This window comes from Oryx dammah, unplaced genomic scaffold, assembly GCF_014754425.2.
Source record: "Oryx dammah isolate SB20612 unplaced genomic scaffold, SCBI_Odam_1.1 HiC_scaffold_28, whole genome shotgun sequence".
Taxonomy (NCBI): Eukaryota; Metazoa; Chordata; class Mammalia; order Artiodactyla; family Bovidae; genus Oryx; species Oryx dammah.
Window position 1 is genome coordinate 95,875,118 of NW_024070212.1, and position 27,872 is coordinate 95,902,989.

Consider the following 27,872-nt stretch of genomic DNA (forward strand, 5'->3'; position numbering starts at 1 on the left):
TCATTTATATTTTTATATTAACATATATACATAAGTCTATGTGTTTGTGCATAAATATAGCCGCATAGACTTAATCATATGTGCATATATCATCACTCACACATACACATGTACAGATATGCATCATTAGGATATGCATGCATATGTAAGTGTATTTATATGTCTATAAGCATATATTCCCAAATATGTGTAATAAAGAATAAATATATCCATATATTTGTGCACAAATGTATGTGTTAAGTCATTTTTTGGTCATGTCTGACTTTTTGTGACCCCATGGACGGTAGCCCACCAGGCTCCTCTGTCCATAGGATTCTCCAGGCAAGAATACTGGAGTGGGTAGCCATTTCCTTCTCCAGGGGATCTTTCCAACCCAGGGGTTGAACCTATGTCTCCCACATTTCAGGCAGAGTCTTTACCATCTGAGTCACTAGGGAAGCACACATGTATATGTTTATGTATATAGCTATGCATTATAATACCTAAATCGGAGAAGGCAATGGCACCCCACTCCAGTACTCTTGCCTGGAGAGTCCCATGGACGGAGGAGACTGGTAGGCTGCAGTCCATGGGGTTGCTGAGAGTTGGACATGACTGAGTGACTTCACTTTCACTTTTCACTTTCATGCATTGGAGAAGGAAATGGCAACCCACTCCAGTGTTCTTGCCTGGAGAATCCCAGGGATGGGAGAGCCTGCTGGGCTGCCGTCTGTGGGGTCACACAGAGTTGGACACGACTGAAGCGACTTAGCAGTAGCAGCAGCATAATACCTAAATATGTGTGTTTCCTATATTATGAGATTTAATTTCATATATATGTGTGTGTGTATACACTTAACTATGTATTATAGATATTTCTTAAAATGACAAACTATAATTTTACCTTTGTTTCTCTCTACAGTTCATTTCCCATCATTTTCACATCATATCTCTCATTATGGCCACAGCAAACTACTTCAAGTTTTCTGAATTTACCATTTCTGCTGCTCCCTCAGCCTGGAAAGCCTGCTCTGCTCCTTTTTTTCACATATCTAACTGTCCATTTTGTTTCAAGAATCTTCTCTGAACCTTTGTTAGCTCGTTGAAGCTTCCTCGATGCCTAATCTGAATTCAGTGTCTCTTACTTACACTTCCACAGCTCCTTTCCTTTCCCCTCTGGGTGCAGGTACAGCATTCAGAATAAATGTCTTTATCATGGTCATTTTACTCAGCACGAGTTACTGGGAATGTCTAAATCAGAGCATGTGTGGCCTCCTTTCAGAGCAAGGCAGGTCATGTTAGTACTTGCAATGCTGGCACAGCGATGCCAGATGCAGTCACTGACTGTGAACAAAGACTTCTTCCCACAGAGGGAGGCAGCCAGGCTCCTCAGAATTTCCCCTGGAAAGGGGACAGCATCAGGTGCTGAGAGTGGGATGGGCACAGCGAGAAGGGACTTTGGTAGGTAGTTTGCCTGGTGCCCATCAGCCTCTACACTGGGGGAAGCCCAGGTGACCTGGCAGGAGCTTTCTCTAAGGACAACGAAGGGCTGACTCAGGATCTCCAGGCTCAAGTAAGTGGAAGATTCAGGGACAAGGTCCTCTCTTCACAGATGGTTATCACTTCTTCCATCTCTTCTTCCTCCTTGTGCTTTTTGGGAAGTCTCCGGTCCCTGCATTTCTGGAGTCTTGTTTGAAGACTATGAGATTTTGGGGTTCTAAAGGATGAGGTGAACTGAGAAGTCTCAGTCACCTCTAGGGAAAATCTTTTTTCAGTTTTTAAAAGTCACCATAAATATTCCACAGTGAGGTATTTTTGTTTGTCTCTATTTTCCCTTAGTTTTGTGTGTGTGTGTGTGTGTGTGTGTGTGTGTGTGTGCATGTGCGTGCACATGTCAGAACAAGTGCTGGGCTCAACTGCTAGAGTCTGTTTTGATCAGGACCAAAAATATTATTCTTATGCATGTCATTTCTTAGTCATACAGTAGTAGTGTGAGCAGTCCCCATTGCATAGTATTCTCTGCAACTAGGATTCCTCTTCTCTAATGTTATTAGTTAGGATGAAGAAAAATAAAGATAAACAGAAATACCTCAGTGTGGAACATTTATGGTGACTTTAGAAAAATTATATCTGCAGAATTATTGGCTTAAAAAATGTAACATGAATGACCTTCATAAAAATATTTTCACTCAGTCACCCTAAACAGGTAAGGAACATATATCAGAAACACTTGATTTAGCTTAAAAAAAATTTAGTAGAACAGGGGTGGATTTAACTGCTTCTGTATTATAGGAAATTTTCCTATGATCCCCCTGACTTAAAGATCTCTTTTTCTGTGATCTGATTCACTTTCCTGGCAGGTTAAACAACATGATTTGTGTTAGATTTTATAGTCTTCTGTTGGCCTATTTGCTTTTTGTTTGAACATTTAAAAATATTTTTATGTTAGTAAACTATTACATAACATAAAATTTACCATTTTAGTCATTTTTAAGTGTACATTCAGTGTGCATTTAAAGAATTGATTATCTTGGCAAGGATCTCCAGTCTGGCATATGGAGCAACAAGCTCTCCTGGTTGACCATTCAAATGTATTAAAGCCTGAGACAGTACTTTAGTGCACCTGGCTGAGGTGGTTTTACCTGCTAGACATTTAATCTGTTGCTTTAATATTCCATTTTTTCTTTTTACTAACCCTACTCTTTGTGGGGTTTAGGGAAGGTGGAATCTCCATTCACTGTTATGGACTTTTGCCTAGTCTTGCACATCATGACATTTGAAACATGATCCCTGATCACTGTTTGTTCAGTGAGGGTATCCTGCATGGTACTGTTTTCATAATGCCCTAATGGTGACAGCCTGGCTTGCACAGGGACAGAGGAAAGCTTGGATTAGCCAAATACAGTAGCTGCACATACCAGGGCAAACTTAGAACCCTCATCTGGAGGGTGGGAGCCAATATAATCAATTTAAGTCTGCTGGAATACCCCAGACTCCTTTGGCAGTTGCATTGGATATTATTTAGAACATGCAGGATATAAAATTACTACAAAATGTCTCTGTATTTCAAGGGAAATCCACCATTTTTGGCAATGTGCCATCCTACCTAACCACTCCTTCTGTGCACCCAATCTGCTATATTTACTGAAAGATCAGTTGCCAGGTCACATACCCAAGCTAGGGCATCAGCTGCTTGTTGCTAAGGGGTGTCAGCAGGGACATGGAAGATAGTGAGGACTACCTCAGGCTCTGGAAAGTAAATCCAAATATCTTTCTAGCAATCCTGACCCCACGAGGGCTTATTCATGACCATCACCTCCTTGGCTTCTCATTGTCCAAGCCAAGGGGTTCATCCCTTCAGAGCAGTCCAACTGTCAGTGCAAAGGGTGAACAGCCCAGGGTCATCATGAGTGATCACCAACCCAACTGCTCTGAATTCAGCCTACTGGCTTCTGTGGCTCACTTCTATTTCCAGGCATCCGTATATCAGGCACATAGCATGGCATTTTCACGTTATTATAACCATTCACTGTCTGTTCATTTTACCACAATCCCCTAGCACTTAATAAACTTTTTTTTTTGAGGGCATAAAAGATGCCCATCACATTTGTGTGCTGAGTCAAAAGCCAAGTCATTATAGAACTGGCAAAATCTTTCACGATTGGCTAAGAAAGACCATTTCATTCTTCCCTTGCTTTACTGGCCATATAGTCCACAAATTTGTCTCTAATTGTGAGTCCTCCAGGAGCAGAAAATTCAGAGGGATTGTGCCAACTAAAGGGAAGAAAGTCAGATTACCTTCTAAAATGGCCACTTGGTTCATCCCTCCAGATAGGCTAAATCTCTGTCTTTAGATTTTCCCTTATAACTAAATGTAACTGACTGTGTCTATGTTTAGAACACTAGGACCTTCGAGATTAGGACCTATTCCCTAAACAGGCAGCCACTTTCCCTGCTTCCTTGATGGCTCAGACAGTAAAGAATTCACTTGCATTTCAGGAGACCTGGGTTCGATCCCTGGGTCAGGAAGATCCCCTGGAGAAGGGAATGGCTACCGACTCCAGTATTCTTTCCTGGAAAATCCCATGGACAGAGGAGGCTGGTGGGCTGTAGTCCTTAGGGTCACAAAGCGTCAGTTATGACTGAGAGATTAACACACTTTCCCTGGGGAAGTAGTTCACCAAATGGAGTTTACAAACCAGAAGACAAATGACATCTAACCTGAGTGGAAGTGATCTTTTAATGGAAAAGAAGCCAGTGGCTGGACTTGATGATTACAATGGCCATTCTTAAGAGCAAGGTTGCCAGATTTAGTAAATAAAAATTACAGGATACCAAATGTTGTACTGAAAGCATGTACACTAAAAAAGCTGTCACTGTTTTATTTGATATTAAAATATAACTGGAAGTCTTACATTTTATCTGGCAACATTATTTGGCAGTCCATTACTGCAGAAAAAAAGATGTGGAGATATGTGATTTCTGCAAATTCTTGCTTCTGTTAACACTGTCTCTAAACTGGCCTCATTTCTTATCACAGGCTAATGGAAAAGACAGGACAATCTTTCTCTAGATACTTTGTTGCCATGCTCCTCCTGCAGATGATAACACCAAGTTCAGGTATGAAGTTTTCTCCTACTCTTCTGAGCCACACCAATATCAAGTAGGTTAGGGAAAACAAGAACCAAACAAAAGGGAGCATTGTTTTTAGATTTACTATGTAGTTATGTTATGATGATGTGTACTATAAGATCCAGTTTATGGTTAGAAAAACTAAATATTTCTAATCAGCGAGCCTTCTTTTTCATGTACCCAGATTTTTGTTAGGTTCCATGGAGAAGAGGCAAATAAAGACCTAATACTTGCCCTTGAGAACCAATATTCATATTTAGGAGACAGATTTAAGTACTATTTATACCGTGAGGAAGTGGTATAAGTCACAGATCCATACTGGAATCCATGTGAATTATTAGTAAAATAAAGATGGGATAGGCTGGTGGAAACTTGACAGGTGATGAAAATCCACATTTGTAAAGGGATCTATGCAAAGCGGAAATAATAGTATATTTAGATGTAGGTAATAGAAAGCCTGTCTATTCTTTGGCAGAATGCCAAAGAATTGATGCCTTTGAACTGTGGTGCTGAGAAGACTCCTGAAAGTCCCTTGGACATCAAGGAGATCAAACCAACCAATCATAAGGGAAATCAGCCCTGAATATTCACTGGAAGGACTGATTCTGAAGCTGAAGCTCCAGAATTTTGGTCATCTGATATGAACAGATGACTCACTGAAAGTCTCTGATGCTGGAAAAGATTGAGGGCAGAAGGAGAAGAGGGTGTCAGAGGATGAGATGGCTGGGTGGCATCACCAATGCAATGAGCACGAACTAGGGCAAACTCTGGGAGATGGTGAGGGACAGGGAGGCCTGGCCTGCTGCAGTCAGTGGAATCACAAAGAGTTGGACACAACTGGGTGACTGAACAACAACAACAACAATAGAAAGCCTGAGACATCAAATGGAGTATAAGATTTAAACATTTCTAGCAAAAAGCTACTTACTAAATGACAGAAATCTAAGTGATGCACACTTAGGTGGGATCCAGCCTTTGGCTAATAAAATAGTGCTGCTACCAATGTCTTTACACATATATTTTTGAGCATACCTATGAGTACAAAGGTAGCAAATATTCCAATGAATAGACCTGCTGGTCAAAGGTTATGTGTTTTTTAAATTATGGTATTGAATATGTCATTCTGAAATTGTTACTAGTCTACATTTCCACCAACAGGCAATATCACTATTTCAGATATTACAGGTACCAGAGCTGTTTATCTTTTCCAAAATTACAGATGAAAAATAAATTCTCATAGTGATTGTATTTTGCCTTTTTGTTAATGAGTGAGACTTAATATCTTTCAGACAAAAATTGTTTCATTTTCTCTGAACTGCCTACATAGGTCTCTACTCCACATCTTATTAGTACTGTTGGTTTTCCCTCATTGCTGTTTAAGAACTCTTAAATATTGGGAATTTTTAATCTGTAGTACCTATCCCACTTATTTCTTACCAGTTTATAATTGTCTTTTTTTTTTTTAACTTTACAATACTGTATTGGTTTTGCCATACATTGACATGAATCCACCACAGGTGTACATGAGTTCCCAACCCTGAACCCTCTCCCACCACCCTCCCCATATCATCTCTCTGGGTCATCCCAGTGCACCAGCCCCAAGCATCCTGTATCCTGTATCAAACCTAGGCTTGCAATTCATTTCTTACATGATAGTATACATGTTTCAATGCCATTCTCCCAAATCATCCCACCCTCTCCCTCTCCCAGAGTCCAAAAGTCTGTTCTTTACATCTGTGTCTCTTTTGCTGTCTCACATACAGGGTTATCATTACCATCTTTCTGAATTCCATATATATGTGTTAGTATACTGTATTCGTGTTTTTCTTTTTGGCTTACTTCACTCTGTATAATCGGCTCCAGTTTCATCCACCTCATTAGAACTTATTCAAATGTATTCTTTTTAATGGCTGAGTAATACTCCATTGTGTATATGTACCACAGCTTTCTTATCCATTCATCTGCTGATGGACATCTAGGTTGCTTCCATATCTTGGCTATTATAAACAGTGCTGCGATGAACATTGGGGTACACATGTCTCTTTCAATTCTGGTTTCCTCAGTGTGTATGCCCAGCTGTGAGATTGCTGGGTCATAAGGCAGTTCTATTTGCAGTTTTTTAAGGAATCTCCACACTGTTCTCCATAGTGGCTGTACTAGTTTGCATTCCCACCAACAGTGTAAGAGGGTTCCCTTTTCTCCACACCCTCTCCAGCATTTATTGCTTATAGACTTTTGGATCGCAGCCATTCTGCCTGGTGTGAAATGGTATCTCATTGTGGTCTTGATTTGCATTTCTCTGATAATGAGTGATGTTGAGCATCTTTTCATGTGTTTGTTAGCCATCCGTATGTCTTCTTTGGAGAAATGTCTATTTAGTTCTTTGGCCCATTTTTTGATTGGGTCATTTATTTTTCTGGAATTGAGCTGCATAAGTTGCTTGTATATTTTTGAGATTAGTTGTTTGTCAGTTGCTTCATTTGCTATTATTTTCTCCCATTCCAAAGGCTGTCTTTTCACCTTGCTTATAGTTTCCTTTGTTGTGCAGAAGCTTTTAATTTTACTTGTTTATTTTTGCTTTTATTTCCAGTATTCTGGGAGGTGGATCATAGAGGATCCTGCTGTGATTTATGTCGGAGAGTGTTTTGCCTATGTTCTCCTCTAGGAGTTTTATAATTTCTGGTCTTAAGTTTAGATCTTTAATCCATTTTGAGTTTATTTTTGTGAATGGTGTTAGAAAGTGTTCTAGTTTCATTCTTTTACAAGTGGTTGACCAGTTTTCCCAGCACCACTTGTTAAAGAGATTGTCTTCAATCCATTGAATATTCTTGCCTCCTTTGTCAAAGATAAGGTGTCCATAGGTGTGTGGATGTATCTCTAGGCTTTCTATTTTGTTCCATTGATCTATATTTCTGTCTTTGTGCCAGTACCATACTGTCTTGATGACTGTGGCTTTGTAGCAGAGCCTGGAGTCAGGCAGGTTGATTCCTTCAGTTCCATTCTTCTTTCTCAAGATTGCTTCGGCTATTTGAGTTTTTTATATTTCCATACAAATTGTGAAATTATTTGTTCTAGCTCTGTGAAAAATACCGCTGGTAGCTTGATAGGGATTGCATTGAATCTGTAGATTGCTTTGGGTAGTAGACTCATTTTCACTATATTGATTCTTCTGATCCATGAACATGGTATATTTGTCCATCTATTAGTGTCCTCTTTGATTTCTTTCATCAGTGTTTTATAGTTTTCTATATATAGGTCTTTAGTTTCTTTAGGTAGATATATTCCCAAGTATTTTATTCTTTTCGTTGCAATGGTGAATGGGATTGTTTCCTTAATTTCTTTTTCTACTTTCTCATTATTAGTATATAGGAATGCAAGGAATTTCTGTGTGTTGATTTTATATCCCGCAACGAATCTTTAGGGTTTTCTATGTAGAGGATCATGTCATCTGCAAACAGTGAGAGTTTTACTTCTTCTTTTCCAATTTGGATTCCTTTTATTTCTTTTTCTGCTCTGATTGCTGTGGCCAAAACTTCCAGAACTATGTTGAATAGTAGTGGTGAAAGTGGGTACCCTTGTCTTATTCCTGACTTTAGGGGAAATGCTTTCAATTTTTCACCATTGAGGATAATGTTTGCTGTGGGTTTGTCATATATAGCTTTTATTATGTTGAGGTATGTTCCTTCTATTCCTGCTTTCTGGAGAGTTTTTATCATAAATGGATGTTGAATTTTGTCAAAGGCTTTCCCTGCATCTATTGAGATAATCATATGGCTTTTATTTTTCAATTTGTTAATGTGTATTACATTGATTGATTTGCAGATATTGAAGAATCCTTGCATCCCTGGGATAAAGCCCACTTGGTCATGGTGTATGATCTTTTTAATGTGTTGCTGGATTCTGATTGCTAGAATTTTGTTAAGGATTTTTGCATCTATGTTCATCAGTGATTTCGGCCTGTAGTTTTCTTTTCTTATGGCATCTTTGTCAGCTTTTGGTATTAGGGTGATGGTGGCCTCATAGAATGAGTTTGGAAGTTTACCTTCCTCTGCAATTTTCTAGAAGAGTTTAAGTAGGATAGGTGTTAGCTCTTCTAGAAATTTTTGGTAGAATTCAGCTGTGAAGCCGTCTGGACCTGGGCTTTTGTTTGCTGGAAGATTTCTGATTACAGTTTCAATTTCTGTGCTTGTGATGGGTCTGTTAAGATTTTATATTTCTTCCTGATTCAGTTTTGGAAAGTTGTGCTTTTCTAAGAATTTGTCCATTTCTTCCACGTTGTCCATTTTATTGGCATATAATTGCTGATAGTAGTCTCTTACGATCCTTTGTATTTCTGTGTTATCTGTTGTGATCTCTCCATTTTCATTTCTAATTTTATTGACTTGATTTTTCTCCCTTTGTTTCTTGATGAGTCTGGCTAATGGTTTGTCAATTTTATTTATCCTTTCAAAGAACCAGCTTTTTGCTTTGTTGATTTTTGCTATGGTCTCTTTTGTTTCTTTTGCATTTATTTCTGCCCTAATTTTTAAGATTTCTTTCCTTCTACTAACCCTGGGGTTCTCCATTTCTTCCTTTTCTGGTTGCTTTAGGTGTAAAGTTAGGTTATTTATTTGACTTTTTTCTTGTTTATTGAGGTATGCCTGTATTGCTATGAACTTTCCCCTTAGCACTGCTTTTATAGTGTCCCACAGTTTTGGGTTGTTGTGTTTTCATTTTCATTTGTTTCTATGCATATTTTGATTTCTTTTTTTATTTCTTCTGTGATTTGTTGGTTATTCAGAAGTGTGTTGTTCAGCCTCCATATGTTGGAATTTTTAATAGTTTTTCTCCTGTAATTGAGATCTAATCTTAATGCATTGTGGTCAGAAAAGATGTTTGGAATGATTTCAATTTTTTTGAATTTGTCAAGACTAGATTTATGGCCCAGGATGTGATCTATCCTGGAGAAGTTTCCATGTGCACTTAAGAAAAAGGTGAAATTCATTGTTTTGGGGTGAAATGTCCTATAGATATCAATTGGGTCCAACTGGTCTATTGTATCATTTAAAGTTTGTGTTTCTTTCTTAATTTTCTATTTAGTTGATCTGTCCATAGGTGTGAGTGGGGTATTAAAGTCTCCCACTATTATTGTGTTATTGTTAATTTCCCCTTTCATACTTGTTAGCATTTGTCTTACATATTGAGGTGCTCCTATGTTGGGTGCATATATATTTATAATTGTTATATCTTCTTGGATTGATCCTTTGATCATTATGTTGTGGCCTTCTTTCTCTCTTTTCACAGCCTTTGTTTTAAAGTCTATTTTATCTGATATGAGTATAGCTACTCCTGCTTTCTTTTGGTCTCTATTTGCATGGAATATCTTTTTCCAGCCCTTCCCTTTCAGTCTGTATGTGTCCCTTGTTTTGAGGTGGGTCTCTTGTAGACAACATATATAAGGGTCTTGTTTTTGTATCCATTCAGCTAGTCTTTGTCTTTTGGTTGAGGCATTCAACCCATTTACGTTTTAAGGTAATTATTGATAAGTATGATCCCATTGCCATTTACTTTATTGTTTTGGGTTTGGGTTTATACACCCTTTTTGTGTTTCCTGTCTAGAGAATATCCTTTAGCAATTGTTGGAGAGCTGGTTTGGTGGTGCTGAATTCTGTCAGCTTTTGCTTGTCTGTAAAGCTTTTGATTTCTCCTTCATATTTGAATGAGATCCTTGCTGGGTACAGTAATCTGGGCTGTAGGTTATTTTCTTTCATCACTTTAAGTATGTCTTGCCATTCCCTCCTGGTCTGAAGAGTTTCTATTGAGAGATCAGCTGTTATCCTTAGGGGAATCCCCTTGTGTGTTATTTGTTGTTTTTCCCTTGCTGCTTTTAATATTTGTTCTTTGTGTTTGATCTTTGTTAATTTGATTAATATGTGTCTTGGGGTGTTTCACCTTGGGTTTATCCTGTTTGGGACTCTCTGGGTTTCTTGGACTTGGGTGATTATTTCCTTCCCCATTTTAGGGAAGTTTTCAACTATTATCTCCCAAGTATTTTCTCATGGTCTTTCTTTTTGTCTTCTTCTGGGACTCCTATAATTCGAATGTTGGAGCGTTTCATATTGTCCTGGAGGTCTCTGAGACTGTCCTCATTTCTTTTAATTTGTTTTTCTTTTTTCCTCTCTGATTCATTTATTTCTACCATTTTATCTTCTATTTCACTAATCCTATCTTCTGCCTCCATTATTCTACTATTTGTTGCCTCCAGGGTGTTTTTTTTTTATCTCATTTATTGCATTATTCATTATATATTGACTCTTTTTTATTTCTCATAGGTCCTTGTTAAACCTTTCTTGCATCTTCTCAATCCTTGTCTCCAGACTATTTATCTGTGATTCCATTTTGATTTCAAGATTTTGGATCATTTTCACGATCATTATTCAGAATTCTTTCTCAGGTAGATTCCCTATCTCTTCCTGTTTTGTTTGGTTTGGTGGGCATTTATCCTGTTCCTTTACCTGCTGGATATTCCTCTGTCTCTTCATCTTGTTTATATTACTGCGTTTGGGGTGGCCTTTCTGTATTCTGGCAGTTTGTAGAGTTCTCTTTATTATGGAGTTTCCTCACTGTGGATGGGGTTGTATCAGTGGCTTGTCAAGGTTTCTTGGTCAGGGAAGCTTGTGTCGGAGTTCTGGTGGCTGGAGCTGGATTTCTTCTCTCTGGAGTGCAATGAAGCGTCCAGTAATGAGTTATGAGATGTCAATGGTTTTGGAGTAACTTGAGCTGCCTGTATATTGAAGCTCAGGGGTGTGTTCCTGTGTTGCTGGAAATTTTGCATGGTATGTCTTGCTCTGGAACTTGTTGGCCCTTGGGTGGTGCTTGGTTTCAGTGTAGGTATGGAGGCTTTTGGTGAGCTATTGATTAATGTTCCCTGGAGTCAGGAGTTCTCTGGTGTTCTCAGGATTTGGACTTAAGCCTCCTGCTTCTGGTTTTCAGTTTTATTTTTACAGTAGACTCAAGACTTCTCCATCTATACAGCACCAATGATAAAACATCTAGGTCAGAGATGAAAATTTCTCCACATTGAGGGACACCCAGAGAGGTTCACATTACATCATCCTTCTAAGAAGATGCTTTTAAAAATGCCTCCATGAAAATCTGCTTGATTGCTTTTCCATCTTAGCACATTTTCCCCCTCTGGCAGAATATTCGATGCAGAAGCTAAGAATGATCTGCTCCACTCTATGACAATAATTCAAGGAAGGTTCTCCAAATAATTTCATCTTTACGACTGAAGACCTGGGGTTTCGTAGAGATGTTCACAGCCATTCCAAATGGCCCTGGGCAGCAGGTCCAGCAGACACCATCAATCCATCTTCACCCCGGGATCTCCCTATAATTGTCTATTGATTTATTAATTATATTTTGAATATGCAGAGAGCTTTTTTGCCTTGGAATTTTATTTTATTTTGTAAATTATGATGTTTCCAAAATCCCCCTTTATCTTGTCCTACTTTTTATCCTCATTGACTTTTTAAATTTTACTACTTTATTTTCTAAAGCAGTTTTATCTTTACAGAAAAATTGTGTAGGAACCACACAGAGGGATTTTCCTGGTGGTCCAGTGGCTAGGACTCCATGCTCCCAATGAAGGAGACCCAGGTTTGATCCCTGGTCAGGGAACTAGAACCCATATGCTGCAATTAAGAGCGTGCATGCTGCAACTAAGACCTGGCACAGCCAAATGAATAAATATTTGTTAAAAAGAAATTACATAGCGTTTCCATAAAACCCCATTCTCCCTTCCTCTCTCTGCCCTTCCAAAGTTTCCTGTACTACAAACATCTTCTATAGTGCAGTATCAATACATTTACTACAATTGATGCACCAATATTGATAATTATTAATATTATTAAATCAAATTCACATTAGGGTTTGTACTTCGTGTTATAAAATTCTCTGGGTGTTAACAAATTATTATACAAATGAATGCAACTGGCTTCTGCATACTGGCCCTACATTGCTTACTTCTTTAAGGCTGAGACCCTCTCACTCAAAAGCTTGCCATTGTCAAACTCAAATTTTTATACATCCAGTTGTTTTAAATATATAAAAAATGAGCATACTTTTAACTATGTAACGCCTTTCTGGTTTCTATGTCCCTTGGAACTGCACCCAACATCTGCTAGCCATAGGTAAGATAAGCCCTGTAGCTAGAGAGACCCCAAGCCGCTACTGTCCTACAGAGCCCTTGACTCTTCACTGTGCTGTGGGGTGACATTGCTAGACACATAAAACTTCTGCCTGACTTGTCTCTCCCTTGTGAGTTCCCTTGCCCTTCTCCCCTTTTGCATGGTGTTCCCTGTGCCTCTAAATGGTCTCTCATACTGTGGGGACTGTCACCTATGCAAGTCTGTCTAACTGCTTCTCAAATACCGGTGCTACTGCCACCTTGTGGTCATATCTTTTTCGCTGCTCAGCTCTTAATTCCTCAAATGTACTATATTAATATATGCATAATGCCATGTGTCTACCATTACAGTATCATACAGAATCATTTTACCCCATATTAAAAACATCCTATGCTCCTTGTGTTCATCACTCCCTCCTGCTGAAGTCCTAGTAACCACTGCTGTTTTCACTGTTCCCATAGTTTTGCCTTTCACCATAATGTCATGTACTTGGGATCATACAATACATACATAGCCTTTCATAATGACCCCCTTACTTAGCAATATGCATTTAAGTTTCCTCCATGTATCTTCATGATTTGATGGCTCAGTTCTTTTACCACTGAATAATATTACATTGCCTGGATGTACCAGAGTTTGTTTATTCATTCACTTACTGAAAGTTATATTGTTTGCTTCTAATTTGAGGGCAATTATGAATAAAAATGCTAGGAACATTGATGTGAAACTTTTAGTGTGGATTTAGTTTTGTGTGGATGCAACCCTATTTTGGTTGCATATCTAGAAGGCTGATAGCTACAACATATAGTGATTATATATTGAGCTTTGTAAGGAATTGTCAAACTCTTCTGTTAAGTGGCTATAACATTTTGCATTCCTACCAACAATGAATGAGAGTTTCTTTTGCTCCACATCTTTGTCGGCATTTGATGTTGTCAGTGTTTGAATTTCAGCCATTTTAATAGGATTTTGGTAGTATCTGATTGCTTTAATTTATAGTTACTAATGACACATGATATTAAGCTTTTCATATGTTTGTTTCAGTTCAATTCATTTCAGTTCAGTTGCTCACTCATGTCCGACTCTTTGCAACTCCATGGACTGCAGCATGCCAGGCCTCCCTGTCCATCACCAACTCCCGGAGTCTACTGAAACTCATCTCTATTGAGTCGGTGATGTCATCCAACCATCTCATCCTCTGTTGTCCCCTTCTCCTTCCACTTTCAATCTTTCCCAGTATCAGGGTCTTTTCAAATGAGTCAGTTCTTCACATCAGTGGCCAAAGTGTTGGAGTTTCAGCTTCAGCATCAGTCCTTCCAATGAATATTTGGGACTGATTTCCTTTAGGATGGACTGGTTGGATCTCCTTGCCATCCAAGGGACTCTCAAGAGTCTTCTCCAACACCACAGTTCAAAAGCATCAATTCTTCAGTGCTCAGCTTGCTTTATAGTCCAACTCTCACATCCATACGTGACTACTGGAAAAACCATAGCTTTGACTAGACAGATCTTTGTTGGCAAAGTAATGTTTTTAATATACTGTCTAGGTTGGTTGTAACTTTTCTTCCAAGGAGTAAGCATCTTTTAATTACATGGCTGCAGTCACCATCTACAGTGATTTTGAAGTCCAAAGAAATAAAGCCTGTCACTGTTTCTACTGTTTCCCCATCTATTTGGCATGAAGTGATGGGACCAGATGCCATGATCTTAGTTTTCTGAATGTTGAACTTTAAGCCAACTTTTTCACTCTCCCCTTTCACTTTCATCAAGAGGCTTTTTAGTTTTTCTTTACTTTCTGCCATAAGGGTGGTGTCATCTGCATATCTGAGGTTATTGATATTTCTCCTAGCAATCTTGATTCCAGCTTGTGCTTCATCCAGCCCAGTGTTTCTCTTGATGTACTCTGCATATAAGCTAAATAAGCAGGGTGACAGTATATAGCCTTGATGTACTCCTTTCCTTATTTGGAAACAGTCTGTTGTTCCATGTCTGGTTCTAACTGTTGCTTCCTAACCTGTATACAGAGTTCTCAAGAGGCAGGTCAGGTGGTCTGGCATTCCCATCTCTTTCAGAATTTTCCATAGTCTGTGGTTATCCACACAATCAAAGGCTTTGGCATAGTCAATAAAGCAGAAATAGATGTTTTTCTGGAACTCTCTTGCTTTTTCCATGATCCAACAGATGTCAGCAATTTGATCTCTGGTTTTTCTGCCTTTTCTAAATCGAGCTTGAACATCTGGAAGTTCACAGTTCGTGTACTGTTGAAGCCTGGCTTGGAGAATTTTGAGCATTACTTTGGTAACGTGTGAGATGAGTACAATTGTGCAGTAGTTTGAATATTCTTTGGCATTGCCTTTCTTAGGGATTGGAGTGAAAACTGACCTTTTCCAGTCCTGTGGCCACTGCTGAGTTTTCCAAATTTGCTGGCATATTGAGTGCAGCACTTTCACAGCATCATCTTTAGGATTTTAAATAACTCCTTAGAAGGGAAGTTATGAACAACCTAGACAGGATATTAAAAAGCAGAGACATTACTTTGTCAACAAAGGTCTGTCTAGTCAAGGCTATGGTTTTTCCAGTGGTCATGTATGGATGTGAGAGTTGGACTATAAAGAAAGCTGAGCACAGAATTGATGCTTTTGAACTGTGGTGTTGGAGAAGACTCTTGAGAGTCCCTTGGACTGCAAGGAGATCCAACCAGTCCATCCTAAAGGAGATCAGTCCTGGGTGTTCATTGGAAGGACTGCTGTTGAAGGTGAAACTCCAGTACTTTGGTCACCTGATGTGAAAAGCTGACTCATTTGAAAAGACCCTGATGCTGGGAAAGATTGAGGGCAAGAGGAGATAGGGATGACAGAGGATGAGATGGTTAGATGGCATCACTGACTCAATGGACATGAGTTTGGGTAAACTCTGGGAGTTGGTGATGGACAGGGAGGCCTGGCATGCTGTAGTTCATGGGGTCACAAAGAGTCGGACCTGACTGAGCAGCTTAAATGAACGGAACTGAATTGGAATTCCATCACCTCCACTAGCTTTGTTCATAGTGATGCTTCCTAAGGCCCACTTGACTTCACATTCCAGATGTCTAGCCCTAGGTGAGTGATCATGCCATCGTGATTATCTGGGTTGTGAAGATTTTTTTTGTACAGTTCTTCTCTGTATTCCTGTCACTTCTTCTTAATATCTTCTGCTGCTGTTAGGTCCATATCATTTCTATCCTTTATTGAACCCATCTTTGCATGAAATGTTCCATTGGTATCTCTAATTTTCTTGAAGAGATCTCTAGTCTTTCCCATGCTATTGCTTTCCTCTATTTCTTTGCACTAATCACTGAGAAAGGCTGTCTTATCTCTCCTTCCTATTCTTTGGAACTCTGCATTCAAATGGGTATATCTTTCCTTTCCTCCTTTGCTGTTTGCTTCTCTTCCCTTCACAGCTATTTGTAAGGCCTCCTCAGACAGCCATTTTGCTTTTTTGCATTTCTTTTTCTTGGGGTTTGCCTTGATCCCTGTCTCCTGTACAATGTCATGAACCTCTGTCCATAATTCATCAGGCACTCTGTCTTTCAGATCTAGTCCCTTGAATCTATTTCTCACTTCCACTGTATAATTGTAAGGGATTTGATTTAGGTCATACCTGAATGCTCTGGTGGTTTTCCCTACTTTCTTCAATTTAAGTCTGAATTTGGCAATGAGAAGTTCATGATCTGAGCCACAGTCAGCTCCTGGTCTTGTTTTTGTTGACTGCATAAAGCTTCTCCTTCTTTGGCTGCAAAGAATATGATCAATCTGATTTCGGTATTGACCATCTGGTGATGTCCTGTGTAGGGTCTTCTCTTGTGTTGTTGGAAAAGGGTGTTTGCTATGACCTGTGTGTTCTCTTGGCAAAACTCTATTAGCCTTTGCCCTGCATCATTCTGTACTCCAAGGCCAAATTTGCGTGTTACTCCAGATGTTTCTTGACTTCCTGCTTTTGCATTCCAGTCCCCTATATTGAAAAGGATATCTTTTTTGGGTGTTAGTTCTAGAAGGTCTTGTAGGTTTTCATAGAACCGTTCAACTTCAGCTTCTTCAGCATTACTGGTTGAGGCATAGACTTGGATTACCGTGATATTGAATGGTTTGCCTTGGAAATGAACAGAGATCATCCTGTTGTTTTTGAGATTGCATTCAAGTACTGCATTTCAGACTCTTTTGTTGACTATGATGGCTACTCCATTTCTTCTAAGGAATTCTCGCCTACAGTAGTAGATATAATGGTCATCTGAGTTAAATTCACCCATTCCAATCCATTTTAGTTCGCTGATTCCTAAAATGTCGATGTTCATTCTTGCCATCTCCTGTTTGACCACGTCTAATTTGCCTTGATTCACGGACCTAACATTCCAGGTTCCTATACAATATTGCTCTTTACAGCATAGGACTTTGCTTCTATCACCAGTCACATTCACAACTGGGTGTTATTTTTGCTTTGGCTCCGTCTCTTTTTTTCTGGAGTTATTTCTCCACTGATCTCCAGTAGCATATTGGGAACTTACCGATATAAAGATAGGGAGTTTATCTTTCAGTGTCCTATCTTTTTGCCTTTCATAGTGTTCATGAGGTTCTCAAGGCAAGAATAATGAAGTGTTTTGCCATTCCCTTCTCCAGTGGACCACATTTTGTCAGAACTTTCCAAAATGACCCGTCCATCTTGGGTGGCCCTACACAGCATGGCTCATAGTTTCATTGAATTAGACAAGGCTGTGGTCCATGTGATCATATTGGTTAGTTTTCTGTGACTGTGGCTTTCAGTCTATTTGCCCTCTGACAGAGAAGGATAAGAGGTTTATGGAAGCTTCTTGATGAGGTAGAACTAACATATGTTCTGGCAATTCCACTCCTGGATATATATCCAGAGAAACCATAATTCAAAAAGATACATTCACCCAATGTTCATTGCAGCACTATTTATAATAGTCAAGACATGGAAACAAACTAAATAGCCATTGACAAATGAATGGATAAAGAAGATATGGTACATATATACACGGGACTATTACTCAGCCATAAAAGTTGAAATAATTCCATTTGCACCAACATAAATGGACCTGGAGATTGTTGAACTGAGTGAAGTAAGTCAGGCATAAAGACAAATATCAAATGATGTTGTTTATATGTGGACTCTAAAAAAATGGTAAAATTTATTTTTTAATCTAAAACTTGTTTACAAAACAGTCACAGATGTAGAAAACAAGCTTATGGTTACCAGGGAGTAAAGGATGTGGGAGATAAACTGGAAGATTGGGATTGACATATATGCACTACTATATATGAAATGGGGGCTTCTCTGCTGGTTCAGGTGGTAAAGAGTCCACCTGCAATTCAGGAGACTCAGGTTCAATTTCTGGGTCAGAAAGATCCCTGCAGAAGGAAATGGCAACCCATTCCAGTATGCTTGCTTCAGAAATCCCATGGACAGAGGCTACAGTCCATGGAGTCACAAGTGTCTGACACGACTAGTGACTAAACCACCACCACATGTATGAAATAGATAAATAGTAAGGACCTGCTGTATAGCACAGGGAACTCTTCTCAATACTGTATCATTATTAAGTACCTAGCCTGGTGGACTTTTAGCTGGTCTCTGCTTTTCTATTTCTGTGAAATTTATGTCTTGATCCTATTCAAAGGGAAAATTTGGGAGTATCTAGAAAGATACTAAAAAAGTAAGGTGGTCCTATAGGTGGTATTTAGAGAGAATGTTAAAAGCCCATTGATACCTAGAAAGCTAGGAATTCAGCAGGTACATATATGAATGAAGTACATGGTGTGTCCTGGCTCATATTCTCACCTTTTGGTTACTATCTCCCTTCCCAGAGCAGTTCACAGTGAATGGCATAGAGGGGCCAATCTTGGCTCCACTGGGTGGAAAAGTTGAGCTCAGTTGCCAGCTGTCCCCACCACAGAGTGCAGAACACATGGAGATACACTGGTTCCAGAACCACTACAAAAAACCTGTTCACCTGTACAAGGATGGTAAAGACTTGTATGGAGAAACCATCTCTAATTACATGGAGCGGACAGAGCTCCTCATAGACGCCATTGGAGAGGGTAAGGTGACCCTCAGAATCTTTAGTGTGAATGCTGATGATGACGGGACGTACCACTGTTTCTTCAAAGATGGTGATTTCTATGAGGAGGCCATCACAGGGGTAAAGGTCACAGGTAAGGATGGATCCTTCCAAGACTTCTATGCATCCATGATTCTCAGTCCATCTGAGGCTGAGTATTAAGAATATTCTCAATATTTCTGACCATTTTATAGTCAAGGTTCAGTTAGCAAGTTCAGATTCATATATTTAGTCTTTAAATGGGGAAAAGTGGAGGATTAAGGTTGCAAATTTTGTCTCTGCACACATTACCTTTATCAGCAAAAACTGTCTGTTTTTCCATGTCCATATGCACTGTTAGATCTGTGAAGTATCAACAGAATCCTTTCAGGATTTATTGCTATTTTTTTTTTCAATTATTTTTTGGCAACACTTTAGTAAAACCTGACTCTAGAGGTGGCTTAAATCTTTACAATTGTCTTTTTAATAATCATTCCTATTCCCATTTCTCCTTGACTCAATTTACTGACTACTTAGTTCTAAATGAAATAAAGGAAAAGGAAAGGCGAAAAGGAAAGGCAAAAAGGAAAGATATACCCATCTGAATGCAGAGTTCCAAAGAATAGCAAGGAGAGATAACAAAGCCTTCCTCAGCAATCAATGCAAAGAAATAGAGGAAAACAACAGAATGGGAAAGACTAGAGATCTCTTCAAGGAAATTAGAGATACCAAGGGAATATTTCATGCAAAGATGGGCTCAATAAAGGACAGAAATAGTATGGACCTAACAGAAGCAGAAGATATTAAGAAGAGGTGACAAGAATACACAGAAGAACTGTACAAAAAAACCTTCATGACCCAGATAATCACAATGGTGTGATCACTCATCTAGAGCCAGACACCCTGGAATGTGAAGTCAAGTGGGCCTTAGGAAGCATCACTATGAACAAAGCTAGTGGAGGTGATGGAATTCCAGTTGAGCTACTTCAAATCCTAAAAGATGATGCTGTGCAAGTGCTGCACTCAATATGCCAGCAAATTTGGAAAACTCAGCAGTGGCCACAGGACTGGAAAAGGTCAGTTTTCATTCCAATTCCTAAGAAAGGCAATGCCAAAGAATATTCAAACTACTGCACAATTGCACTCATCTCACATGCTAGTAAAGTAATGCTCAAAATTCTCCAAGCCAGGCTTCAGCAATACGTGAACCGTGAACTCCCTGACATTCAAGCTGGTTTTAGAAAAGGCAGAGGAACCAGAGATAAAATTGCCAACATCCGCTGGATCATGGAAAAAGCAAGAGAGTCACTCTGCTTATTTAACTTATATGCAAAGTACATCATGAGAAACACTGGGCTGGATGAAGCACAAGCTGGAATCAAGATTGCCGGGAGAAATATCAATAGCCTCAGATATGCAGATGACACCACCCTTATGGCAGACAGTAAAGACAAACTAAAAAGCCTCTTGATGAAAGTGAAAGAGGAAAGTGGAAAAGTTTGCTTAAAGTTCAACATTCAGAAAACAAAGCTCATGGCATCCAGTTCCATCACTTCATGGGAAATAGATGGGGGAACAGTGGCTGACTTTATTTTGGGGGGCTCCAAAATCACTGCAGATGGTGACTGCAGCCATGAAATTAAAAGACCCTTACTCCTTGGAAGTAAAGTTATGACCAACCTAGATAGCATATTCAAAAGCAGAGACATACTTTGTCAACAAAGGCCCGTCTAGTCAAGGTTATGATTTTTCCAGTGGTCATGTATGGATGTGAGAGTTGGACCATAAAGAAAGCTGAACACAGAAGAATTGATGCTTTTGAGCTGTGATGTTGGAGAAGACTCTTGAGAGTCCCTTGGACTGCAAGGAGATCCAACCAGTCCATCGTAAATGAAATCAGTCCTGAGTGTTCATTGGAAGGGCTAATACTGAAGCTGAAACTCCAACACTTTGGCCACCTGATGTGAAGAACTGACTCTTTGGAAAAGACCCTGATGCTGGGAAAGATTGAAGGCAGGAGGAGAAGGGGAAGACAGAGTATGAGATGGTTGGATGGCTTCACTGACTCAATGGAGATGAGTTTGAGTAGACTCCGGGAGTTGGTGATGGACAGGGAGGTCTGGTGTGCTGTGATCCATGGGGTCACAAAGAGTCGGACACGACTGAGCAACTGAACTGAACTGAACTAGTTCTAAATCTAGTTCAAAAAGCCTTATCCACAATCTTCCATGTCCTCCAAAATTGCCTCAGTCTTCAAGTTTTCTGAATAGCACAGAAATGATGGGGAAATGGAAGACTCAAAGTTAATTGAAGGGGTTCCCAAATGTGAGGGCATAAGTGTAGGGTCCAAGGCCCATTCACACATAACATTTTCATTGGCTATTGTGACACTCATCTGTATGGCTTAGAACTAACCTATCCAATGTGATAGCCACTAGCCACATGTGGCTACTTCAATTTTTATTTAATAAAATTAAAAGTAAAAATTAAATAAAATTGAAAATTTAGTTCTTTAATCTCATTGATTACATTTTAGGTGCTAAAGTCCCATGTAGCAAACACTACAAATTGGATCACAGATATATGGAATATTTCCATCACTGCAGAAATTTTAACAGACATTAATTTAAAGTAACTTTAATGTAAAGTAAAATGGAGTAATTTTTTAAATCTGTGCTCATTCTTCATTCACAGTTTAGGCAAGTCTTACATCCCCAGCAACATACTGAAATTTTTCAAAAACTTGTTTATTTTCTCCAAACCGATACATAGTAATTTGTTTTGATAACATTGGGTTAGCCAAAAACTTTATTCTGGTTGGCCAAACAAACTTACTGGCCAACCCAATAGTCATATGTTACCTATTTTATGCAAAGAGCACATAAATTAAAGTTTCAATTAAAGCTGCTAATTAGACTTTATGCTATTTACTATTTAACAATAAATTATAGTAACCTCATGCAAAGAGTTGACTCTGGAAAAAACCCTAATGCTGGGAAGGATTAGGGGCAGGAGGAAAAGGGGATGACAGAGGATGAGATGGCTGGATGGCATCACCGACTCGATGGACATGGGTTTGGGTAGACTCCGGGAGTTAGTGATAGACAGGGAGGCCTGGCGTGCTGCGATTCATGGGGTCACAAAGAGTCGGACACGACTGAGCGATTGAACTGAACTGAACTGATGAGACTAATGATGAAAATATAAGAAAATTTTTAACTATAAATTCTACGAGGACTGAGATCTTAATTGTTTCTCTTCATCCATGACCTAACTCAGTCTCCTAGGTTTAGAAAATAATCAATAAATATTTTTGACTGACTAAATGAATAGATCAAACAAATGCACTGTCCTGATTTTTCAGGACTGGGGTGTTAAGTTTGTATAGCGCAACACTTCAGTCTGGCTTAGCCTGTTTCCCTTTTGATTAGCTCGTAGAAACAATCAAAACCTTACAGTGCTTAGCTGTCAGTATATCTACAGGCATAAGATTTAAAGTGGAAAGGGGCTTTTCCTACTCTCATATTTCCCCAACCCATCACCTGAATCTTGTTTTCCCTTTTCTTTCCAGCAGCTACAAGCCTAGAAATGCAGATTCTGGTGCTCCTAATGCCAAAGGTCTTTTAGTGGAGTGTAATTCAGGAGGTTGGTTTCCACAGCCTCAAATGGAATGGAGAGACAGCAGAGAAGAGATCACCCCACCTTCCTCAAAATCCCATTCACAGGATACAGACAAATTATTCAACATGAAGATGAAGATGACCCTTCTAATACAGAGCACCCATGGGAAGGTCACCTGCTACCTTCAAAACCCTGTAACTGGTCAAGAGGAGAAGACAAGCATTGTCCTATCAAGTGAGATCTGTGTGTTTGTTCTCCAGATGATGGCCATTGTCATCAAATTTATAAACTAAAGAGAAAAACAAATATACCCTCTTCACTTGGTTTTTAGGGTACTATATTCTCTTGGCTTTGTTCACCTACTTGCTTGTTTTCTTCCTTATTCTCTTCTGCTACATCATCTTCTTCACTCTGACTTCTTGATAATACAAGTTTCCCAAGGCATAGTCTTTGAGTCTTTTTTTTTTTTCCCCCTCTACTGTGGACTTCCCTGATAGCTCAGTTGGTAAAGAATCCGCCTGCAATGCAGGAGCTGCTGCTGCTACTGCTAAGTCACTTCAGTCGTATCTGACTCTTAGCGACCCCATGGACTGCAGCCCACCAGGCTCCGCCGTCCCTGGGATTCTCCAGGCAAGAATACTGGAGTGGGTTCCCATTTCCTTCTCCAATGCATGAAAGTGAAAAGTGAAAGTGAAGTCGCTCAGTCGTGTCGGGCTGTCAGCAACGCCATGGACTGCAGCCCACCTGGCTCCTCCATCCATGGGAGTTTCCAGGCGAGAGTACTGGAGTCGGGTGCCATTGCCTTCTCCCGCAATACAGGAGACACCAGTTCAATTCCTGGGTCGGGAAGATCTGCTGGAGAAGGGATAGGCTACCCACTCCAATATTCTTGGGTTTCCTTTGTGGCTCAGCTGGTAAATAATCCACCTGCAACGTGGGAGACCTGGGCCCAATCCCTGGGTTGGGAAGATCCCCTGGAGAAAGGAAAGGCTACCCACTCCAGTATTCTGGCCTGGAGAATTCCATGGACTCTATAGACCATGGGGTCGCAAAGAGTCAGACATGACTGAGCGACTTTCACTTTTCTCTAGTGTGACTTAATTCCATCTCATAGTTTAACATGAAATCATAGTAACTCCTCAAATGATATCTTTTATCCAGACCTCTCTCCCAAACCCTAGTTTCATCTTTAAACTCAACATCTCAATACTGACATCTAGTAAATATTGCGAATGAAAGAGATCTATAATTAAACTCTTAATTACCTGTTAACTTGTGTGATTCATTGCCTTCCCAATCACACTTCATATTTTTAGTTTCTTAGAAAAAAATCCTTGAAGTCATCCTTGACTCCCATTTTTCTCTTATATTCGATATCACATGTGTCAAGAGATAATACTAGTTTTACTTATAAAATATACCCAGAGTCTCACCACTTCTTACCACTTTGCTGCTGTCCAAGTCAAAGACATTATTGTCCATGGTCTGAATACTGGCAATAGCATCTATAAAGTTCTCCCTACTTCTTCTCCTGTCCACAATAGTGTAGTCTCATCATATGGATATCAGGACCCATTTAAAATGTGAAATATATGTCACCCTTTGTTTAAAACCCTGCAATGATTCCCCATTTTATTCTGAGTAGAATGACCCACAAAGGCCTGCACTACCTGTGCTCCTTATCCCTACCTGGCCTACCCCTTAATGTTCTCTCGTGTCTCCTCTAGTCCAATTACGCAGGCCTCCTTGCTGTTCCCCAACTAAGCCAGAACTGCTCCTGCTTTGGGGTCTTTGCTCCAGTTGTTCCCTCTTGCCAGAATGCTATAATTCCAATAAACTACCTATCTCCCTCAAGTCTATACTCATCTCACCTTTGAAATAAAGACCACTTTGACAAACCAATTTTTTAAAAAAATGCAACTTGTACCCCTCCCTCTACCTGGGATTTCCTATCACCTTACCCTCTTTCCATTTTTCTTTTTTATATAGTAGTATCACCTTTTAACCTACTATATAGATTATTTATTATGGTTTTTTTGTCACTTATCTATCTCCTTTTCTAAAACAGAGGTAGAGATCTTGGTTGTATTTGATATACCCCAGCCTCTTCAAATATTTCATGGCATGTAGTTGATAAGCAAAAAATTAATAGATACTTGAAAGATTGAAATAAAACAAAATGAGTGCCTTGGAAACTTCTAAGTAACTGTATACATACTAGTATTTGTATATGTCTGTGAAATTAATATTGCAGCCACATACTGAGAGGGATAATCTCAATTCAAGAGAATTGAGATTGAATAATTGAATAATCCCAATTCAAGATTATTATAATAGGAATAAGTTCCAAACAGGTTTAGCAATTTACTACTTTTAGAATACTTTTTGTGTCTATTTCTCTGGGGAGAAAAATATCAGATTCCCAGTGAAATGACAGGTATCTATGTACAGTATGTGCAAATCAGCAAACAAAAGCAGATGTTTGTTCATGTGAATAGGAGAGGAGGAAAGTTTACATAATCTCTAAATGTATTCAAGAAGAATAATGCCAGACCCAGGAACACATTGGAGAACTCAGGACTACATATATACTGGTTGCTTAAACAAAAGGACTAAAGAACTGAGTTGGTCTGAGGCTTAGTGGGAAGAAACCAGCCCTATTTCAAGGGGAACATGAGATAGAATGGATGGGAAGAATTGGAATGAGGAGTCTTCACTCACCTTTGCTCCAATCTCAAACTAAATCACGTTTGGCTTAGTCCCACTTCAGACTCTTGGTTGCTTTTCACTCACCCAATTATAACTGCCTCCCCAAAATAGCTTAGGTCTAATATCTCAGCATTGTGGGGTTTTGAATGGTTTGGATGAATCTATTGCAGATAAACTGTTTCTATGGAATACAGTTTGGAAGTTGATTCTGGGCTTAATTCTGGCTCTACTGCTGACCTTTTTCATGGTATCCAGTGTTGCTCTACATCGTAGATTGCAAAGTAAGTGGGTTTGAAGGGTGGGAGATGTAAGGGGGAAGGGGGAGCTAAAGCTGCATGATCCTTGATTTCCAAGCCTGTGTGCCTCAGAAAGTTCTGAATTCTTAGGACATTACTAGATGCTCTTCACCATTCCTTGACCTTCTGACAATGCTGTATGTCTGAAAGCCTGGGCTTTCTTGTACCTCAATCAAATTCAAATTATTATTTTTTTCCTATGGTGATAGCTTTCCCAGCAAACTGGGAGAGCTTTTAAACATTTAGCATTTAACACTTAACACAGTTTACACGTATCTCTCACTTGACTGCTTAAATAGTACAATGACTCTGTCAGGGCAGGAAATAAAGCCCTGACTGCACAGGGCAGAAACAGCTGCATAGAGGTCACTTAAATAGTACAGAGCATCAGAAAAGTAGAGCATACAGGGAGAGTTACTCCAGGTAACTTACCTTTCCCAAGGGGAAAGTTTTCATCCATCTCAACCAAGCTGCTTCGGGGGAAACGGACTTGGAGGATTTAGGGGGAAATTTTAAGACATACAAAAAAATAGCTGTTCATGACTCGAAGGTTTTAAAACCTTCAAATTCAACATATCCATTATCATATGTAAAATAGATGACCAGTGCAAGTTTGAGGCATGAAGCTGGGCACCCAAAGCCAGTGCTCTGGGACAACCCAGAGGGATAGGGAGGGAAGGGAGGTGGGCAGGGGGTTCAGGATGGGAGGGACACATGTATACCTGTGACCCATTCATGCTGATGTAGTTATCCTCCAATTAAAATAAATAAATTAATAAACCTTCAAATTCACAGATCCTTTCTGGTATAGCTCTATCTTTCAAGACTATATTCTTCTGAGGTCTCTTTCTAGCTGAAAACTTGGACTTCCGCAAAGCCTCTCTCTTTAGTAGCTCAGTGTTCTGCATGTTCTCTAGGAGCACAGATAAGAGGAGCCAGAAACAATTTGCAATCTCCACTACGTTTGGGAGCCTGTGCTGGATACTGTCTTCTGTTACCTGACACACAGGTGAGCAGAACTCTTCCCAGGCCCCTTCCCAGGCCCCTTGGTGTATGATTCTGTGCCCTATAGAGGTACTTCTCTTTATGGATAGATGCCACAGTTTTGATGTTGATGGGGAGACAAAAATGAGAGCCATCTATGCCACCATGAAGCTCATGAATCTTTGTATCCCAGATTTTAAACATTAAGTTAGACTGTGCATGTGTGTCTGCTAAGTTGCTTCAGTCATGTCCAACGCTTTGTGACCCTACGGACTGTATTCACCAGTCTTATCTATCCATAGGATTCTCCAGGCAAGAATACTGGAGTGGGTTGCCTTGCCCTCCTCCAGGGGATCTTCCCAGTCCAGGGATCAAACCCACATCTCCTGCTTGGCAGGCAGATTCTTTACCCAGTGAGCCATCTGGGAAACCCTGGACTATGCATAATACTCCACAATGGAGGAACGGGCACCACTGTGTTGCTAAGCCCCTATGTAATAGAGTATTTTCATGGGAAGACTGGATAGCCAAATGACACCACAGTGATGTGTGCTAAATAAGATTTTAAGCAGTATGTTGTCTAACAACCCTTTCATGAGATTCTTACTTTCAGAGGTCTTATGATCTCTTAGGCAGTTCAGAAGTCTCCAGACCTGTCCTACTCTGGCCTATTTTGAATCTAGATATAATAAGGACTAGTGCGTAGCTCTGTCTCACTCTCTCTAATGCAGCACACTGATTGATGGGCTAGAGGAAGAAAAAGAAAAATGAGTTACTTTCCTCTGGGTCTGTTTAGCCTCAGCCCCAAACCACTCCCATCCTAGAAACAGCTCTGCTTTTGTCCCAGTGACCAACAGCTTTAGACCTGAGCCGTTAGATACTTGGGATCCGCTAGTCCTAAGCCTTAGCCCTATATTTCTTGCCCCCCACCCGCCGCCCCTGAGCGACTGAACTCTGAACTCCCCACCCTTAGTCCTGTTTTAAATACATACAAAGGGATGGCATTAAACTATAAATCTTGTTTTTCTGGTGCATTGCCCCCAACCTGAAGTATCTCCACACCAATAACTCATGGTGATCTCCATTTTTTTTTTTTCAGGTTGCTCCTGCAGTGCAGTATGTCCTTGGTTAGTGGGCATACTAATAGTCTTGACTTTATTCAGAATGATTGTCTCCCTCATTGTCTATTTGCATTACAAAAAAAGAGGTATGTGGGACCAAAAAGATGAAAAGTTTGTGAAAATATCTCCAAGTGCTCAGTATCTGGTAAAACATTTAGCCAAAGAAGAGTAACAGTGCTGTTTATCTGAAAGCTTGGGTTTCTTCTTGTACCTCAAATATTTGTTTAAATTCCATGAACAATAAATTTTTGGGTCTCATATCACTGGA

The 27,872-nt window shown here is 39.7% G+C and overlaps 1 protein-coding gene across 1 annotated transcript; it reads left to right on the forward strand.

Moving 5' to 3' along the window:
* The first annotated feature begins 1,398 nt into the window (after window positions 1-1,398).
* On the forward strand, window positions 1,399-27,872 carry LOC120856178 (putative selection and upkeep of intraepithelial T-cells protein 1 homolog). The gene is given in 8 exon segments (XM_040231223.1): window positions 1,399-1,552; window positions 4,520-4,599; window positions 18,641-18,988; window positions 22,448-22,474; window positions 22,477-22,728; window positions 25,374-25,484; window positions 26,417-26,508; window positions 27,583-27,872. Coding segments are annotated over 7 exon segments (939 nt in total). The 5' UTR covers window positions 1,399-1,552; window positions 4,520-4,523; the 3' UTR covers window positions 27,616-27,872.